The sequence below is a fragment of the Glandiceps talaboti genome, chromosome 1 (assembly GCF_964340395.1).
Source record: "Glandiceps talaboti chromosome 1, keGlaTala1.1, whole genome shotgun sequence".
Taxonomy (NCBI): domain Eukaryota; kingdom Metazoa; phylum Hemichordata; class Enteropneusta; family Spengelidae; genus Glandiceps; species Glandiceps talaboti.
This window is the reverse complement of record NC_135549.1, coordinates 7,546,330-7,567,241: the sequence shown is the minus strand read 5'-3', so window position 1 is coordinate 7,567,241 and position 20,912 is coordinate 7,546,330. Positions and strand designations below refer to the sequence as shown.

The 20,912-nt window shown below is 35.5% G+C and overlaps 1 protein-coding gene across 1 annotated transcript in view; it reads right to left on the bottom strand.

Moving 5' to 3' along the window:
• LOC144442525 (uncharacterized) overlaps positions 1 to 12,721 on the bottom strand; it is a 13,006-nt gene extending 285 nt beyond the window's left edge. Inside the window, exons 1-7 of the mRNA XM_078131895.1 lie at positions 12,511 to 12,721; positions 4,760 to 4,802; positions 3,610 to 3,777; positions 2,687 to 2,820; positions 1,812 to 1,968; positions 328 to 381; positions 6 to 111 (exon numbers count right to left, since the gene is read on the bottom strand). Of these exons, the coding sequence (XP_077988021.1) occupies positions 6 to 111; positions 328 to 381; positions 1,812 to 1,968; positions 2,687 to 2,820; positions 3,610 to 3,777; positions 4,760 to 4,802; positions 12,511 to 12,636 (788 nt within the window). The 5' untranslated portion in view covers positions 12,637 to 12,721. The remainder of the gene's footprint in view (positions 1 to 5; positions 112 to 327; positions 382 to 1,811; positions 1,969 to 2,686; positions 2,821 to 3,609; positions 3,778 to 4,759; positions 4,803 to 12,510) is intronic.
• Between the last annotated feature and the right edge of the window lie 8,191 nt (positions 12,722 to 20,912).

Here is a 20,912-nt window from a genome sequence, read left to right as displayed (position 1 = left end):
CATACTTGTCAAATCCATAACTTTGAGGTGGAAGGTCAAACTTGACACCAATTTGATAATAAGTAGGAGAATAGGCAAGCAAGTACTGTGGCTTCCAGTGAGCTGGCTCTTCTGCACAAATAAGCAAATCAAAAGATTATTTATAGTAACACTCAAGAACAGTTCTGGAGAATCTTTATGGTCTTACGAGAAAACTGACTACAGTAAAGTTTTCCTGTTGACTACAAACATAAATGCATAAACATGGTAAGTGACTACTTACAATAGAAATTAATTTTCAGCCCCTTGACTGTTAGATGTATCACCTTAAAACTTATCAATTCTTACCTCCTGGTGTAACTTGACATTCTGCTGTATGTGATATTCGTTGATCACCACATGCTGTCAGAATAGAATATATATAAGATTAGACATTAATTTAGTATATTCCCTTGCTAGTCTCTATTTTCTTAATAAATTCTAGTTTTTATTATTTGCTTCAGTTCTTTGCAGGCTAGCATGCATGACTGTCAAAAGTTTGTTCATTGTAAATATTTGTCATAAAAAGAACCAGAGTAATGTGACTGTTATTGTGCGGACTTAGAAATATAATGTATTAGATTTTTAGATGATCTTTGTAGACCTTCAATAATTTTCTTTCTGTACTGACTTGTTGTGAGGATTCCTATAATTGACATTTAGCACGACTGCATATATTGTGGAAACATATGTTGCTGAATTCCCAAATACACCATGATTTATTTATTTATTTATTTCTCGGGACCATTAGCCCCACTTATAGGCTCCTTTGGTTCAGTGTTAGTGCAGGAGGAAACTGGAGTACCTGGGGAAAACCTGTGTTGTATGGTAGAGTCAAACTGAATAACACTTTATCTTCTAACTTACACTTACAGCGTGGTAAATTTAGTCAAACCCTGAATGGGTTCGAACCCTGACCATAGTGGTAAGAGGCAAGTTGTTGTAATCACTCAGCCACCAACAACCCTGAATGGGTTCAAACCCTGACCTGAGTGGTAAGAGGCAAGTTGTAACCACTCAGCCACCAACAACCCTGAATGCATGGTTCAAACCCTGACCCTGAGTGGTAAGAGGCAAGTTGTTGTAACCACTCAGCCACCAACAACCCTACATGATGATGAAGTTTCCTTTTACAGTAAGGCTGAGTTACTTCATTTTTCTTCTCAGATGGGAATACAGAAAACTTTGATCAAACTATTCTAGAATGAAGTTAATACTGATCCAGCCATGCCTCTGATAGCATGAATAATTGTCTCAGTGTTGATAGTACCAGTGATGGCATAATGAATTTATATCACAGGAGTTTCCATGACATTTTAGTACCCTCAACGTAAATGTAAAATAAATCATGTGATCAAATATTTTACAGTATGCTTGAATACCAGGTTTGTGTTTTCAGTGATTAGAATACTACAGTTAACATGCAACCAATATTACCTCCTACCCACAGCCAAAAAAAAAAAAAATAAAAATAAAAAATAAAATAAGTAAATGATATACAGCTAGGCATGTTTAGTGCCAAGTTCTACATCCTACTAAATACCATGGCTTCTTTTGTGATCATGACTTTATGATATTGTAATAACTGCACCCCATCTCTTATTTTCACATATATGCCCACACTCACACTCAAACCAAGTCACATTGATCAGTTGTCAGCGGCAACGTAGTATCAACTCAGTTAATGCACTTTTAAAATTTAAAATTTATTCTCAGTCTCCTCACTTTTTTGAACTGTCATGAAGATTATAATATTATATTTTGTGGCATGTAAACTTAAGTGCGAAACTTACATGGAGTCTTGAGGCGATAAGATGTTGTTGTATAAAATTCTGTAATGTCATCTTCACCAGCTTCATTGTTTGTTGCCATAGTCCGTACTACTATTTGATAGTCACAGTATGGAGATAGAGGACGGAAGCAGTCAAATTCAAAGTACAGATTTCCAACCTACAAATTATGATCAAGAATTCTGTTAATGCCAAAAATATTTGAATACCATGTCTCGGATTGAATAGTAGTGATTATAATATACCTAGTGATAATGCTGTGCCATGATTCGCTAGAATCAGTCACGTGATAGGAAAATAGAATGACTATTTCCCTAGGGAAATAGTTCCATCAACTTTTACATGGTCACGTGACCACCGCGCATTCACAGCAGGTCAAAATGGCAGCTTCTGACTATGTCGTCTGCTACCGCGAGTTCACAGCATGAGGTATATTATAAAACACATATTGCCTGGCCTATATTCGGGCTATAGCACCCGTTCATTACCCCAGGCCAGGCAATACCCTCATGGCCAGGCAATATGTGTTCACTATCTCATATGTGTGCAGTTATTATATTCTGCCTTAAAAGACTGACTCACAGAAAGACTCAAAATGTGTAGAAATGCAAATAGCCTGTTCGGATCTACAGGATTGTGTTCAACAAAAATTCATCACACACACACACACACACACTCACACACACACACACACACACAATTACACAGAAATAGCTGTGATCTGCAGCTTGTTCTGATCTGATGGGGTGCAACAAAGTTCTTCACACACACACACACACACACACACACACACACACACACACACTGAACATGTCTACACCAGTATGTAACCTCAGTTCAGTTTTGTTAAAATAATCTGATTTGAAATTTGAATTTACCCCAAGTTCAACGAAGTCATTATCTGTGATATTAAATGTAAAACATCGTTCTTCTCCAAAGTAGTCATATTCATAATCCCCATGGTTTGTAAGTCCACGCATTGATACATGAAAACCTTTGAGATTTTCTCTATCTGTGGATAAAAATAATGACAACAAAACACTTGTCAGTGTCAGATATAATAACAATACAGTGTACAAGATCAATTGTGCCCCCAGCTAGAAGTTTACCATGATCTGTTTTTCACCATTTCAACTCTTAAATGATACATTAATATGGCACAGAAATATATATTTTCATCAGCACAAATATGTGAGGTATGTTGTTGCTAAGAACAATAGATTTGTATGCTTTGATATCATTATGTACTATTTTTAGTAAAAACTTCATCAAACTATTGTGTGTCATTATTTTCCTCTTCTTTCCATTTTAGTTCAAAACATTTTCGACTTACAGGTAATTTCAGTAGTAATCTCTATCTTATAATATTCAATACAATGCAGTCTATTAACTTTCCAAAGCAATATTAAACTAAGTAGTTGCTGTAGTCTAGTCTCTATACGGAATTGATACGATTTACACCGATCCACACACGTATAGTTAAAGTCATTACTCTAGAAGTCCTGAGATGCAATTTAAAATTCATCCACGGCCACCCACACAGTCATTAACATCATGTCTTTGTTAATCAGTCACAAAATTCTAACCAATAACACAGTGACCTTTATAAAGTTAGTGTTTATTGGGGCAGTTATGTAATGTCCAAATATGGTATATTTGTCAGCTCTGGATGCTACTTATACACTGTTTACATCACTATAACAGTTGGGGTTCACTGATTGGTTGAACAACTTTTTGTGCTGATTCAGGGACGTCAACCAGACTGATTTAGAGACCATGTTGGCATCCAGACTATACTTACTTGTACGTGTGTCCTGTTTCCATTCAACGACTGCCATCAAATGTTCTTCCGTCTCATTGCTAGCTGGATTGAAAGCAATGGCTGTTTCTGTAACCGTATCTAAAATCTCTGGTTTATCTGGTATCACTAACCAGGATACATATTCCAGGAGACTCTCACATCTTGACCCTAAAATATATATTTTTGTGTTGTAGTGGGTTACTCTTGTCATTGTTTGTCTATTATTGTTACTATAATCCTGTCCATAAATGTCAATATTATTATCATTTTCTTTCAGGTTATATCAGATAATAAATATATTAAATGAGTTCAGCTAAAACAAAATTAGGGAAATCTCACTGACTAGAACTAATTTTGTAAGTTCTGCAAACTTGTACTATGTTCAGACTTGTACTAAGTTTGAGTTTCACTCTGAGGTGACATAAAGTAGTAAAACTAATAAGCTGGGTTTGAGACTCCATCACACGGAATTTTTGTACCTGACACAGATCACATACCAAAGTCATCCAATGTTAGCATCTAGCTTTCATTTGTTCCAATCATTTGGCAGCAACCCTGAACTTTAACCTGGAACCCTCTTTATTTAGGAAATTAAATACACTTAATAATATGTAATCAAATGGAATTTTGTGTCAGACACTAAAGATGAGTTGATTCTAAAACCCCTATTGTACCTGACGTAATTGTAACCCAACTCTGAGTCGATCATATTTGTTAGTTTTTTTATGGTAGGTAAAACTAGAGTTGACTCAGAGTCGACTCAACTGGCTAAGTGAGAACCCCCTATTGGTTCATTAATTTAGCTTGTCCCTACAACACAATCAACCCCACAATAAACCTGTTCTGAATTGATTTACTTTGAACTGAATCGAAACCACCCCCCTGAGGTAGTTTCGAACCGGTTCAACTAAATTGATTTACAACCGATTTAAGGGCATATGGGGACAGGAGATCTGAATTCGATTCAAATCGAACCAGATTCAGAATTTAGGTGGGGACAGGGTTATCAGCTGTGACTATCACTTTAACCATCTTTAAAAGTCTTTCAACAAATTTTGATCATTAATAAACACTATTGATTTTTGGAAACCTGTAACTATTATCAGAAGATCACAATATAGCAAACAAAAAAAAAGAAAGAAATTTTCACCTTCATCTAGGATATCACAGTGCAGAGTTTCACCATTTTGCATCTGAAAATTCAACAGTAATTATGTTAAGTTTACACAGCGAAAAAGTATAATTGTGAACATGTGAAATTATAATATGCATTCAGTTATTTTCATTGGTATGATATGACCAGGGTATGTGATATGTGTTCCTATGATGATCTTAATCTTTCTAAGAACATTGCAATTTATTTTCATCAGGCAAGGTAATAAATATGTTGTTGATATATATAGAGCAAATATATTAGTTTTATAAGTTGACAACTTAATCTTAATAACATGACACATATTTATTTGTGGAGATAAACCACAAACTTTGACAAGTTGCCAGATAATGAATGATTTATTGGCTAGATTGTCTCATGAGGTAGTTTCAAACCGGTTCAACTAAATCAATTTACAACTGATTTAAGGGCATATGGGGACAGGAGATCAGATCTGAATTCGATTCAAATCAAAACAGGTTCAGAATTTAGGTGGTGACAGGATTATTAATGATTATAATAGCACGTTCAGGTGCAACCAGGGAAACGAATCAAATGCAATCGCTTGGTGGGTGGGTAATTTTTTCTGATGTAAGTTGTAGATGAACTTTTGCAAGACTTTTTATTGCGCAGAATAACTCCTAGCTTGCTGGAGGTGGAGCTGATGGTAGAGGGGAGTAGGGATCCAGCTGTTAGTAGAGGGGAGTGGAGATCCAGCTGATAGTAGAGGGGAGTAGAGATCCAGCTGTTAGTAGAGGGGAGTAGAGATCCAGCTGTTAGTAGAGATGAGTGGGGAGTTATAAATCAAGGGACCATAATGATGGTGAGAGAGAGAGAGAGAGAGAGAGAGAGAGAGAGAGAGAGAGAGAGAGAGAGAGAGAGAGAGAGAGAGAGAGAGAGAGAGAGAGAGAGAGAGAGAGAGAGAGAGAGAGAGAGAGAGAGAGAGAGAGAGAGAGAGAGAGAGAGAGAGAGAGAGAGAGAGAGAGAGAGAGAGAGAGAGAGAGAGAGAGAGAGAGAGAGAAATGGGAAAGCAAATGATTGGGGACACATTAAATGCATTTTTATTGTATTTTACATAGGTTTCAATTCAATGGCATATTTTCACCAACATAACAATGGCAGTGTTCAGTTTCAATTCCTGTGTCTGTTCAAAACTATCGTCATTCTTTCTGAAAACCATGATGACCATAAAGTAAAATAGTCTTAAATGAAGTCACTGTGGTGATCAGAATTCTAATTCTTTCATGATCTCTTTGTTGTATGTATATACATCAAGTATACATAGTGAGAATTCCTTATGGTGTCTATTGATATATCTCTTTTCCTTTTCCTTGCCAGGTATTCCATCATGTTTTGAAGGCAGGTTCTATTCCCCTTTATAAGATGCATGGGGTAAATGTAAGGGATCTCGTGCATCATGTAAATGGACTCCTATTTCCCACGAGTCAACTTCTGTATTTCTGAAAGCACAGAGTGGTCTTATTTGTTATGCTTTTATGCTGGTTACACAAAGCCTATACAAATCACTGTGACTGTGGTATACGTTTAATCACCCTTTATAGCTTATTAATCTTCCATGTTATCTTGTTAGATAATCGTTTCTTCAAATTTCATGTAAAACCTGTTGAGGTTTGAAGCTAGAAGGTTCAAGCTGTTTTTGTATACATGTATATTTACTGATCTCAGATCGCCTAGAGGCTATTGCCTCATGGGAAGAACTTAGGGTTACATTTTTTAAGTACCAGTTCCTATACAGTATTATTATATCATGGGGAGACAAGAATTTAAATGCCCCATCATGATTTCCCGCAAATATGTTAATTATGTTTACATTACATCTATAGCTTATCAACCTTCCAAATTGGTTATCAGTTGGTGATGTTATTGACATCATCTAACTGTGGGACAAATTTAACACCACATAAAGAATCGGCACCTAATCTTGCTGAAGCTTCATTACAGCCATATACACCAGCAAAATGCCAGGCATGGTAATGAAAAGACAAGAGTCTAAACTCCCCAAATACAAATCCTAGTCTAGAGGATATCTGCATGGCTTTGAAGATATCTCTTCTAGCTCAATGAGAGATCAAGAACCAAAAGTTAGTCATGAAAATGAGTAAACTTGTTAACTGTTAGAATGATATGTCCTGATTAGTCTTTAGTCTGGATGCCAACATGCTCTTTATAAGGTAGAGTTAGGGTGAGTGGACTCTGGAGGTGTAAATCGTAATGATTCCGTATAGACTAGACTAGATTAGTGTAGATGCTACTAATGGTATCAACCATCTCTGACCATAGAAACCTTGTGATTTGATATAGGATAGCGCTAGACTATGTCCTGATCTGACAAATGTACCATATTTGGACATTACATAACTGCCCCTAATAATTCAACACTAACTTATTATTGGGCAGAATTCTGTGATTGATTAACAAAGACATGTTAATAACAGTATGGGTAATTTAATTGGAATTTGAAAATATCGACTAAGGACATCATTGAGTTAGGTGTGAGAAGAGATTCAAAGCCAATGATAGCTTCTAGACTACACAATTCTGTGCAGCTCTACAGAAATTTCATAAGGAAGTATTTAGTAGTGGTCATGTAGGCAATAAATTGTCTGAAAACAAACATCAAAAGATAGAATTACTGACCACTGAGCTTTGTACAAATAGAATGGTCAGGTGATGTTTACCAATACGTCAACATTTCTAGTTAATGGCTATATTAGTAGGTGAGGGATGAAGAATATCACTCTACACTTACATTTGTATTAATTATTAACAAAAGTCGAGAAGTATCCATCTGTAATAGTGACTTTTTATAATCTTGGCAGATGTTTTTAGCTGTAATAATTGTAGTGTTAGTTTTTAATTTTGAGCTTTGATGTTTTGTTTTTTTAACATTTTATTGTTCCAGAAAGAATCCACCCAACTTGGCAATGCAGATCTGTATCTATTTATTTATTTATTTATTTATTTATCAGATAACCAACAGGAGTTAGTCCCATTTATAGGCTCCTTTGGTTCAGTGTTAGTGCAGGGAGGAAACTGGAGTATCTGGGGAAAACCTGCGTTGTACAGTAGGGTCAAACTGAACGACACTCTTCTTACAGCGTGGTAAATTTAATAAAATTTAATTGAATGGTTCAAACCCTGACTGTAGTTGTAAGAGGCAGTGGTTTAACCACTCGGCCACCGACAACCCTGAATGAGTCTGAGCCCCAGCCACAGTGGTAAGAGGCAAGTGGTTTAACCACTCGGCCACTGATAACCCAGACTCAGTTTGAGCCTCGGCCACAGTGGTAAGAGGCAAGTGGTTTAACCACTCGGCCACCGACAACCCAGACTCAGTTTGAGCCCCAGCGACAGTGGTAAGAGGAAAGTGGTTTAACCACTCGGCCACCGACAACCCTAGCTCATCATCTATTTGAATTTGTACAGATGGACTTGCATTGTTAGTTTTGTGTTTGAACCCCAGAAATGACAAAAAGCTCAATAGCATAAAATACAACTGAAAATCAAAACTAACACTTCAATTATTGCAGCTAGGCAGTTAATAGGTTGTCAGTTGCACCATGTTTTGATATTTAAAACAAAAGACATTCAAACACTGGTTTAGTTAGAGACCACATTGGCATCCACTAGGACACATTTAGTCTAGTTCCTATACGGTATCACTACGATTTACACTGGTTTAGTTACAGACCACATTGGCATCCACACTAGGACACTTTCAGTCTAGTTCCTATACAGTATCACTACGATTTACACTGGTTTAGTTAGAGACCACATTGGCATCCACACTAGGACACAGTTAGTTTTTGTATTATTGAAATCCAAAGAATGCAAGGGATCAAATAGATATCATTTGTGTCACAGCGATGATAAATAAAAAAAGATCTACTTCTACCCACTTTATTCATCAATTCAGTATTTCAGTCATTGTCATACCTATGTGAACTGATTATACCAATTTTAATAATGGCAGTTTAGGAACTTTTTTTGGACCCGAGGAAAGAAAGACACCTGTTGATTCCAATATTCCAGTCTCTGTATGATATTAAATTAAGGTAACTATAACCATTGGAATTGCCAAACTTCTATGAATACCATAAAAACTGTTGATGTTACACTCAACAAGACATTGCTATCACAGGATCAATGACAAATGTATGCATATTTTTGTTCAGTGCAATTTTTTCACTTCTGAAAGTTGAATTACAGCCTATTTTCTAAATTAAAATAATGTCATTAGCATAATTGTAGGCTGTATGTACATTTAGAAAGAACTCACTTAGTGATAGACATGGTTGAATAGGCAGAATGACACAAGTATGCTACTGTTGCTATGAACAACAATTTCAAACACACAATCAAACAAAATCAGTGCTTCTGTGGCTTTAAATTGATGTTTTCCTTTCAACCCTTGTTCCAATCATTTTGTTGTAGTGTCATATGAAATGACACAACACTCCTGCTTTGCTAGCTGCTTGGGAAAATGTCACCATTCTTTGCAGCATTTTGACAGCATGGAGTTAGATTTATGCTCTCCAAATATTCGAGGCAACATAAATTTGGACAGTAAATATAGTTACTTTGGAATGGTAAATTGGAAAGGATTGTGACATTTTGGTCCAATCTGCTATGGACCTTGATTACTCAATGATTTAATTATTCAGCATTACTGTTTTAGAAACTGTCAGAATAATATGACATTAATACTGAATAGTGATATCATTGCATGATCAAGTCCATGGTAGATGGGTTGAAACTTTGCTTTTGTTTTCAATTTACTGTTCCAAAGTAACTATATTTTACTATCCTATTGTTTCTGCCCATTGGAACCATGAACAATGTATTTTCCAACATAAATTTTATCTTGAAAAAAAAATCATTCTCAATAGTTGAAGGAAATGTGATAATTTTGGCTTGTTATTTGTTTTAAATAACAAAGTGTTGTAAATAAAATGAGAAAACACAATGTTTCACAATTTGAAAAAGACCAAAGTCTTACATTTGTAAACTTGTCATTTTGGTGATAAAAACTAAGTGAAACACTTCAATACGCTGGTCAATGTATGTTTGTACATATATGGAACTATTACCATGTAAAAAACACTTCAGACTGCCAAGGCTATTAAAATAAACTACAACAAAGACACAATGATGACATTGTGAAAGAGCACTGATAAAAGTCTAACACCCAATTGATAAAAAAGGGAACTTAGAACTGTGTGTTGACAGAAAGGAGACATGTATCAACAAAAGAGAGACTCTGAACATCACGATTAGGAATTTCCAGAGGCCGACTAAATACTGGTATATAAGCAAAGTATCATAGTCACATCAACAACTCAGAGTTCAGAATTAGATTCCAATTTACATATGAAAATCAGATGTCTGGCAGAGCTGGTCCAGACTATTGGAATAATCCCCTGTAATCTTTATGGCTTCACTGATAAGATAAAACTAAATATGAGAACCTGGGATTAAAACCTGTCCTTCAACACATGAGGCATTTACAAGTAACAATAGTGTTATTGACTATATGCTTTTCAGTTTGTTTGAGGACAGTTTTGTTATGGTCAAAATTCCATTTCAGTACCCATATAATTTTCTTTATACTTTTAAACTATTTTGTAAGTTAATCTACTCTTGTGTATGGATACTTCGATTTGGCTTGTTCATGGGTCATTTGGCTAGTTTTTAGAAAGAATTATCAGTCTTTGGGTTGTGTAAGTATATATAAAAGACTTTTCTATCTATCTGATTCAAGTTGACAATATCATTCACAAGATGTTCCGAGCTGTAAAGTCAAACAGCCTGCAGCAATTCTTTGCTACAGAATTAGTTAGTACCAAATAGACCCTGGTATTGTTTACTGCTTATGACAATCAACAACATTACAAGAATAGCAAGTTGGAACGGTGTGAAATTTTGAATTATGAAGCTTGAAGTATGAATTAATTAAAGATCTCCTGATTAGTCGTTGGCCATCAGGGGCAGAAACTAAAAATGTGGAAATTGATCTTGAAATGTTTAACGGCAACAAGTTGTTCTTATTACATTGCAGCTGCATAATGGACATTACTTCATTGCTATAGTAACAAGCCTCCTAAAACAGGCATAATGACCATTACTTCATTCCTATAGTAAGAAACCTCCTAAAAAAAGGCTTAGACAAAATAACAGTACATACAGTAATGGGAGGATACTGTACACTGACCCATAACAACATGTTAACTCAGTCTTCCAAAACCATTGTATGACCAAAGAACACATACACACACTGAGTGCCAAATTTTGAAATACATACAATGTACTATTTAAGGCCGAAACTTATACAGGATTTAAGTCTTCAAAAACTGGAATTTATTGCGAACTTTGGATATTTAGTTCTAATGCACGATTGCTTCAAAATGTGTGCATAAGTCTGTGACGAGTACCTTGTTCTGTTACACAATACAACACCTTAAAAGCAGAGTCACTATTTTTTGCCTCTTCAATATATTTTGGCAGTCTGCCAGGGTTTAGAATGGTGTTTTTGTCACCAATACAAATGAATAAAGATCATGATAACATAAATCACCTAACAGACTACTCCTTGTATTCTTTACAGCTTGGACAAAGAATAAAGGTCCAGTTGGGCTAAGGACAGCCAGGTTGATCATATATTCAAAGCAAAGATCTGTGGTAGTCAGAGTGACTTGAAAATTTGAGTGAATGTATTGAATCACAAAGTCTTAAAAATATAGTCTAAAGAATGATTGTTATGGCCAGCTACAAATTTACTAGTATATGAGGAGATAATGAAAACATATGACACCACTGTAAACGACTTTTCTTCTCTCTTTTTTTATGTCAAATCAAATTTCTGTTTCCACTATCTCCAGGCTAACTATCCCTTGAATATGGGGAGTAGCCATTTTATGTACCTTTCAGTACAAAGAACGACAACCTATTTATGTGAGTCATCAAGATTAACAGGAATACGGATTATTACAAAGGAGTTCCTGGAATCCCACTGATTAGTTTGAAAACTGTTGACAACTTTATACTATGATTGATATATTCTCACGCAGCTACAAAATGTGATTTTGTTCTCTAGACATTCACTCAATTGAGTACAAGTAAGATTAACGGTAGTGACGACTGTACTACTATGATTGATGAGAAGTTCCCCGAAAACATGAATTATTCATGAGATAACTGTTTTCATCATGGTGTTGAAATTTTCTTGACTACCGACTTGTTTCACTTCATTGTCTTACCATTTTAAATCATTTTAGAAATGCTAATTTATTTCCCATAGATATACAAATATTCAAACAAAATGACCTCAATAATAAAATAGTTACTGTTAAAAAAGGTAAAAAGTAATTTATAAAGTAGATACAGATGAGATGTAATAAGGAAATGAAATGGTGCGTGTTCAAATAAGGTGGTCAAAATGAATCGTGATCTAACAAGGAAATACCAGTATGCTTTAAAGTTGAAACAAAGAGGGGTAAGTAAACAAGGAAATATAAAATAATAATTAGATGCCATGTGGTTGTGATCACTGAAAAAGTCCGTGTCTGGTGAGAGGAAAAGACATAGGTTGATTACCGTGGCAATGTAGTCATAACCACCTGTTAATATGTGACTGAAACATACTCGATCTCGCTGTACACTATTGAATTACAGTGTCACTAAGGTCCATGTTTTTTTGTGATGACACATCACGGTTCATACGTCCCTACCTGTTGGTTACACTGTCCTGGCTGCTGATAGATACACGGTGTGTCCCATATCAACTCCTCATTGCACACAACTGCAGAAATCAAAGTCAATATGAATATTGTTGAAAATCCTTGTTGTGATCCCATCTTTGTATTGACATTCTCTACCACATAATATAGGTACACTTCAGATGGTAGGCAGAATACCTGTCTGGGGTAATTTACATATCAATGTCCGTATATCATGTGATAGTGTCACAGGTCAGAGGTTCAAAGTTCACATACACCGATGAGCTAGATTATACCTGAGAGATAAAAGTTGCCCACTGTAATGAGGAAGTTGGTCCAGACAGTGGTTTTAATTCATACCATGGGAAGTATTGATGTTATTTGCTGCCATTAGTAATAAAAGGGAGATACATACCTGTTTATCTGTACACTATGTAGAGGCTTGGATTTCTATACGTGATGATAACAAGAACTTAATAATTTAACTATATACACATTTTACCAGGTATTGTCTATATTTACACTATGACACATGTATCTGTATCTTCATAATAATTTTAACAATGAAAGAAAAATAAGTTTGCCTCTCAGCTGATTCAGAAATTGAAAATGGAGAGAAAATGTACTTTTTGAAGGGAGGCATAGCACACTTTCCTAGTTGAGTCTGGATGCAAACTTGGTCCCTAATGAAACACAGATCTGAAAGCATTACAGAATCAATCAATCAAACTAAGGAAGTGGGGTTTCTTATCTTTCTTATCACTGAATAATGTTTGTTGGCAATATTTACAAATGTTATAAAGCACTATTACATAACACATCAGGCAAAGCTAAGCTCAATATCTAAGTGTGAAGCCCCAAATGTCATATCAGTTGTTATCAGTTTTACTGACCCATTATCAGTGAAATTGCAAATTGCTTTAGAGATGCAAACAAGTTTATGACACCCGACTTGCTGGCTCACCAAGTCTGGGAAAGTTGCACTTGAACTGCTAATGCAAAGAATCAGTCATGATTTGCAATGAGGGAATCACACTAGACCACACTTTCCAGATCTAAGTGGCTTTGTGCTGTTTTTACTTCACTGAAAGAATTCCTCAAGACATGTTATTCTAAACACATCATATTTTTATATAGCCATGAGATATGTAGCATATAACACATTTAAGGAGAATTTAAAGTGTGGTTGAAAGTTAACTATAATGATTACATACTGACATCAAGCCAGTGTACACAGTATCATCAACAATTAGCAAATGCTAATAAGGGTTAAACTGTTTACAAATGGACATCAAGCCAGCATATACAGCAACATCAACAATTAGTACCATAAATGGGTAATTTGGCAAGTAAGGGTTAGTGTTTACAAACAGACATCAAGCTAGTGTACACAGTACCATCAACAATTAGTAAATGGGTAATTTGGCAAATAAAAAGAATTAAACTGTTTACACATGAACATCAAGTCATGAACAATGAACAAACAGTGAAAATATACAACTATTGGCGCTTTAAGTAGCACCTTGTCCTACATTTTAGGAGTGTATGAACGTTCACAACACAGGTATTTAGCGCACACAGTTCACCTTTCAACAGTTTGCACTTTTAAATCTAAAAGTGCTAGGTTTCTGGGATTTGCTGTAATTGTTCACACACTGTGATCAGTGTTTCATTTGTATAGCTAAATATTACCTTATGTTGGCCTAGAATCCAGTCTTGCTTAGCTACTTTATCCAATGAAAATACCGCTAAGTTATTATGATTATATGAACATAGAAGGCAGTGCATAAAGCTGTCAGTTTGATATATCAGTTAATACAGTCTCCAGTTTTACCCAATGTGGTATGGGTGATTTGTGGTGTTTTCATAAATATACCAAGATATTAATCATACTACAATTCAATTTAGTTTCATTCAACCCCCCACCCCCATCCCCACCCCCAGTATTTGGAATTATTCACTGTTCTCACTTCTAAAATAAATACAACAAATCTTTACATGAAAGGATTAAATATAATTTTGATTACTGATTTTATTTTTTTCACATTCAATTAATCAAACAAAACTGTAAAATGATAACTTTAACATGATATCACATCAGTGTGATAATGGTCAGCCTTGCATTCACAGAATGTCATATACCATATGTAAGCCAAGTTGAACATGTTTGAACAAAATATATGGAATTTATACCATGGTCACTCTACAGTGTGCATTTATATCTCATCAGTTCTATGGTGCTCAAAATATGAGTCAAAAACTTCAAATTTAAGATTAATATTTCATAAATTATGCTTGTGCAGGTAAAATGATAACATCTGTCCTCATTCAGGCAGAAGATACTTGATAGTTCTATTCTTTGACTTGAAGTGTTAAGTTCCCTTTTAGCTCAAACATATTTTCACTGGCTGATCAGGAAGAGAAATATTGGGGAATAATATCTACTGTGGGGTAATTATAGTGCTGGACACTTGAACCGGGCCAGCAATATATTACAACTACTTAAACTTGTCAGTGAACCATTGTGAATCTTGTGAACAGAGAGAGAAAATATCTAAAGCTGTATGTTATTTCTTGTAACTTTTTAAGTTCAGTTTTCTAAAAATACTTGATTTTCACCTCATTTGATCATGTTTGTTCCAGGGATTCCAAAAAAAAGTACAATAACATTACTGAAAATTTCTGTAATATGTTTCCTTTATATCAAGACTATATGAAACAAAGTCCCAAATCTAATCTTCATGACTCTCAACCAATCCAGGGAACCTAAAGCCCCCCTCAGCTACAAATATATGCTGATATGCACTACTAATTAAGAAGTGTTGATAAAAATGTTTTGCTAATAATATATTTAAACAGTCTACGTACTTTCTAATTGATGTATTTGTCTGCTTTGAATTCACCGACTGGATATCATTTGTATCAATATTCTTGTCTATCTGGGTGTGATGTTTAATCCACTGATTCACATATTCACGGTTTGTGATGAAAATCAAAACTTAAAATTCTCAAATTTAGATTTGTATTGAGGGTAGTCTAGTCTACATTTTCATGATGAAAATCAAAACTTTAAATTCTCAAATTTTAGATTTGTATTGAGGGTAGTCTAGTCTACATTTACATGATGAAAATCAAAACATAAAACTTAGATTGAGGATAGTCTTTTAATCATTGATAGTCTATTTATTTCTGTTCTTCAGTGTTTGTGATGAAAATCAAAACTTAAAACTCAAATTAAAATTTGATTGCGAATAGTCTTCCAATATCACCTACCGGTAGTCTATGTATTTTAACCCTTTGCTATGTAGATACTCCCTTAAAATAGGGAGTCAGGGTTCAATTTTGAAGTTTATATCCAATTGAGCATAGTCTATCATATGGTTGAACCATCCATACCGAGGCTATGCACTATTCTTGGCTTTTACGGTTAGCAGCCAATGCAAAGTCAGATCCAGATGAGGCATCACTATCAGAGTCTGCATTAACATAACGAAAACTATCAGTGTGTGGTTCATAGCTGTCCTCTGGACAGAATGTACTAGGTGGTGTTGGCATGGTGCCATAGCCACTTTCAAAGTGACTATCACCTTTATAAACTACGATGTGTGGTTCATAGCTGTCTTCATCACCTCTTTCTTGACATAATGTACTAGGTGGTTTCTGCATGGTGTCATTGCCAATTTCACAGTAAATATCACCTTCGTAAACTACTGGTGAGTTAAAGTTTCCATTTGCCAGTTCAGGTGAGGGGTTAGCTCGGTATGAAACAAGTTCTACATCTTCCCTACTTCTGTTAGTATGTCCAGTAGAACAGAAAGACTCATTGTTATTTGAGATGATCCCTTTTTTAGGTAGAAAACCATTGCTACTCACATTGTGTCTTTGATGATGTAGCTCCTCTGTGTACAGTTGGTTGTTTTCATGCCGGGTAACCACTGAGCCATACCAGTCAGGTTTTCTGCTGACATAGTCTGTCATATCCTTGATAGCCTTAGAAAGTGCTATACCTTCATCACTGCATTCTAACATTTCATCCAATTTCTCCACGTGGTTGTAACCTCTGGGTCCCCCATATGGCAAATTACGGAGATACAGATAAAACTTATCAAAGTTTGTTGGTAAACGAAATGTCTTTCCAATCATTTTGACTGGTAGTGGAATGTTTGTCTCTGTCGAGTAGTTTTGAACTGAGAAGTGAACATTGACGTATTTTTTGTGATGGGGTGAATTTGGATCTTGGAAATCATTGTTCATTATCATCATGGCAGCATTAAACAAATCATCAGTGTATGGAATATTTGGGTTTGATTCTTGGGATCGTAATGCATTCCATCTTCTCCGGGTACCTTCTGTTGCTATGACGATAATTTTATCAACTTCTTCCATTTGTGTTAAAATCCAGTTTGTCTTATCAGCAGCAACACTGTCGACTTCCCACTCATCATGTTTGACTTCACAGTATAACTGATTTGTCAAGAATCTTGCAAAATGATCCACTACTTTCACATGTAAATCACAGTCTTTGGTATACAATAGAAGAATCTTGGGGTTGAGAATCCCTGTGAGGAATAAACAAACCCACGATTCACATATTACGATCTCAAAATCAATGGATGGAGCAAACTAGCAAAATGTATAATTACCATGACGATGTACGATTGACAATTTGCCCATTTTACACTGAGCCACCACTTGTACTGACCATGGGATGCCCATGCATGAAGCAACTATTTTGGGGTAACAAAGACATGCATTGAATAATTACAAGCCAGAGTAGCCATGACTAAATTTTATCACAATTTTTTTTACGTGTATAAACTTACTTGTAATATTCTACATACACATAACTTGCTAAAGCATGTGCGATTGGCCAATGACAGAGCCTCGAACACATCTCACTATCAAACCATAGGTATTATTATATTGAGAAACTATTTTTAGGTCCGTTCCTGTAATAATAAAATCATACATGCAAATGGCACTGTATAACAAAGTATATAGCTAACAATCAAATATTTACACTATAATATAAGCTTATTGTGAACCAGATTTTAACATTCATGATAAAAAAAACACAACATTTGCACAATTTTTTCGAGTTCCGTGAATTTGCTGGCAAAAAAGTGTTCTGTGCCCTCACACACATAAACTAACCTTTATCAACTTCCTGATCTGGAACACTTCCTGGACGTGGTATCTTGATTGATCTGTATCTATATATTTGATACAGATATCCCAGTAGAATGAGAAGTACAAGACTAAACACAGCTCCTGCAACTGTTGCCACAATCGACCAAACATTTGAAATTTCTATTGTTGAAAACAGATGAGAATATGATTTATTATGCAAATTTGACAAATTTACCATTTTCATATCGATTGGTGAACCTTTAAGCAAATCTAACATAAATTTTACAGGAGATGGATAAGGCAGAATCTCTGATGTTGTATTGAGTATTGCCTAGCAACAGTTCAATTAACATAAGGTATTAACATTGAAGAATAACCATGATAGTGGTGAATTGTTTTTGGTTCCCAGGTCAACATCACTTATAAACCCAGTCAAAAACTTCCCTACAAAACATGTCTTTCATCATCATCATCATCATTAACTTATGACTTCACAAGAAATGTCTTCATTTTATGAGAGGTAAAAAGTGTTCACGTTCATCATGGTAGAATTGGTTGTTTTTCTCCAGTCAGTGGGGACAAATTACTCCAAAATCTGCCCAAAACAGAAAATGACACATCAACTCGGTTTCAGAGGAGAAGACTAAAATATCAGTTTTGAACAAAAATATCAAAACAATCTGCTAAAAATAACAAAATGACTACTATCAACTTGGTATTAACAAATCTGAATGAACTCCACCCATATGACATGTACACTCAAAGTAATCACACAGCTTGTGTCTGAGAATTAAGTCAAAAATATCATTTTGGACCAAAACTACCCCAAAAAATTTGGTAACAATAGAAAATCAGTTGCATCAACATGGCATGAACAACTCCCTGGGGAGCATACATGTACAATCCATTATGAGATCACTATCACACTGTTTGTTATTGTACACTGATATGGGGAGTCTTTGTGTCTCCCAGGTAGGGTGAGTCATACACAACGCCCCCTATAAATAATCATTGCATGCAGCCTTCAAATAACGTAAACAAACATCTGGTTAAAGAATGCCAGAAAAACTTTATTCTGACCATTTCCACATTGGTGCTTTAGGAGCTTTGGTACTATACATGTTATATATTGAAAAGAAGATCATGTTCTAGTTAACAAAACTGACATGTAATTACAAGATTTCTTACAGTTTGACCATCAAGAAGCCTGTGTTACTATTCACCTGCCTTTACCTTGTACATTCAGTATGGCTGACTGTTAGTTCAGATAGCAAGTAAGTCTTAGCATTAAGGTATGCATTTTTGCATGTGTATAGACTTTATTGCATGAAAAAATGTCAACACTCCAAATAAACAACCAACAAAACTGGACCATGACCATGACTGTCGACGTTACTATTAAAATGAGCGTTAACTTGATATGCTTGCAATGACTGCATGCGTGAGAACATTTTATCCCAGCATGCTTTGCAGCATGACCCATACCACCACTACAATTACCATAGCCGATAACGACAAATCGGTCTTCTAATTCAAGTGTCGGTCTTCTAGTTCAAAAAACCGGTCTTCTAATTCAAGTGTCGGTCATCTAGTTCAAGTGTCGGTCTTCGAGTTCAAGTGTCGGTCTTCTAGTTCAAGTGTCGGTCTTCTAATTCAAGTGTCGGTCTTCTAGTTCAAGTGTCGGTCTTCTAGTTCAAAAAACCGGTCATCTAATTCAAGTGCCGGTCTTCTAATTCAAGTGTCGGTCTTCTAATTCAAAAATCGGTCTTCTAGTTCAAGTGTCGGTCTTCTGACTCAAGTGTCGGTCTTCTAATTCAAGTTTCGGTCTTCTAGTTCACGTGTCGGTCTTCTAACTCAAATGTCGGTCTTCTAGTTCAAGTGTCGGTCTTCTAATTCAAGTGTCGGTCTTCTAGTTCAAGTGTCGGTCTTCTAACTCAAGTGTCGGTCTTCTAGTTCAAGTGTCGGTCTTCTAACTCAAGTGTCGCGTCCGTCTTCTCATTCAAAAGTTTTCTATACTACACTACACTACACTACACTACACTACACTACACTTTACTATACTATACTATACTATACTATGCTATGCTATGCTATGCTATGCTATGCTATATTGCTATATGCTATGCTTTGCTTTGCCTTGCTGTATTGTACTGTACTGTGCTGTACTGTAATGTACTGTACTGTACTGTACTGTACTATACTGTACTATACTATACTATACTATACTATACTATACTATACTATACTAGACCAATGGGATCTCATGTGAGGATGTCTGGCTTTTGAGATATGTCTCACACTTGCACAACGTGTATCATCACATCATGGCATCAGATACTACTGTAGTTTCTGAAAATTTGATACTTGTCACTTTAGACGTGGTATATATGTACACAAATATGTTGCAGTCTGACGCAATGCAGTCAGTTGTCAAAGCACTTGACTCGCCAGTTACACAAACAATCGACTGTAGCATTCCAAAACCACTATACAGTGTATCTCTTAAAACTATTATGTGATTCTCACGAAAAACACATTTAAATTTAATGGAGAATTCTACACACAAACATGTGTATGTAGCATGGGCTCTTGGGCCTCACCCGAAATAGTCGACATAGCATTCCATGAACTGGAAAGTCGCATTATTTAAATCTACACGAATAAAATATCACTCTGGACACGTTTCAGGGATGACGTTTTCGTGATATTTTGTGGCACCCAAGTCAAACTAAATAATCTGAGTGAAAAAATGAACCAAATACATCCAACTTTCAAATTTTCGTTGGAATGCTCAGATACGGAATTAACATATCTTGATCTCACAATTCACAAATGTCAACGACACCAATAACACAAAGTATTGGATATCAAAACTCATTCCGATATTTACACAGGTAATCATGTCACCCAGACTCAGTCTTCAAAGGGTCCATTAAGGGTCAAACGATCAGATAGATAGGAACATGTAGTAACGAAGAAGAATTTCGAAGAAAGTGAAATTCTTCACCGGGAAACTGGCGAGGAGAGGCTATAATAAAACAGAAATAAATACTAGTAACTTGAGTCCACTATCATAATCCTGACATCTCTATTTGATGAACAACACAAGTAAACTCTGGGCAAACAAATACGGGAATACTATACTATATACTATACTATACTATACTATACTACACTATAGTGTAGTATAGTATATAATATAGTATAGTATAGTATAGTATAGTATAGTGCATAGTATATTGTGTATAGCATAGTAGAGTATATAGTATAGTATAGTATACTAT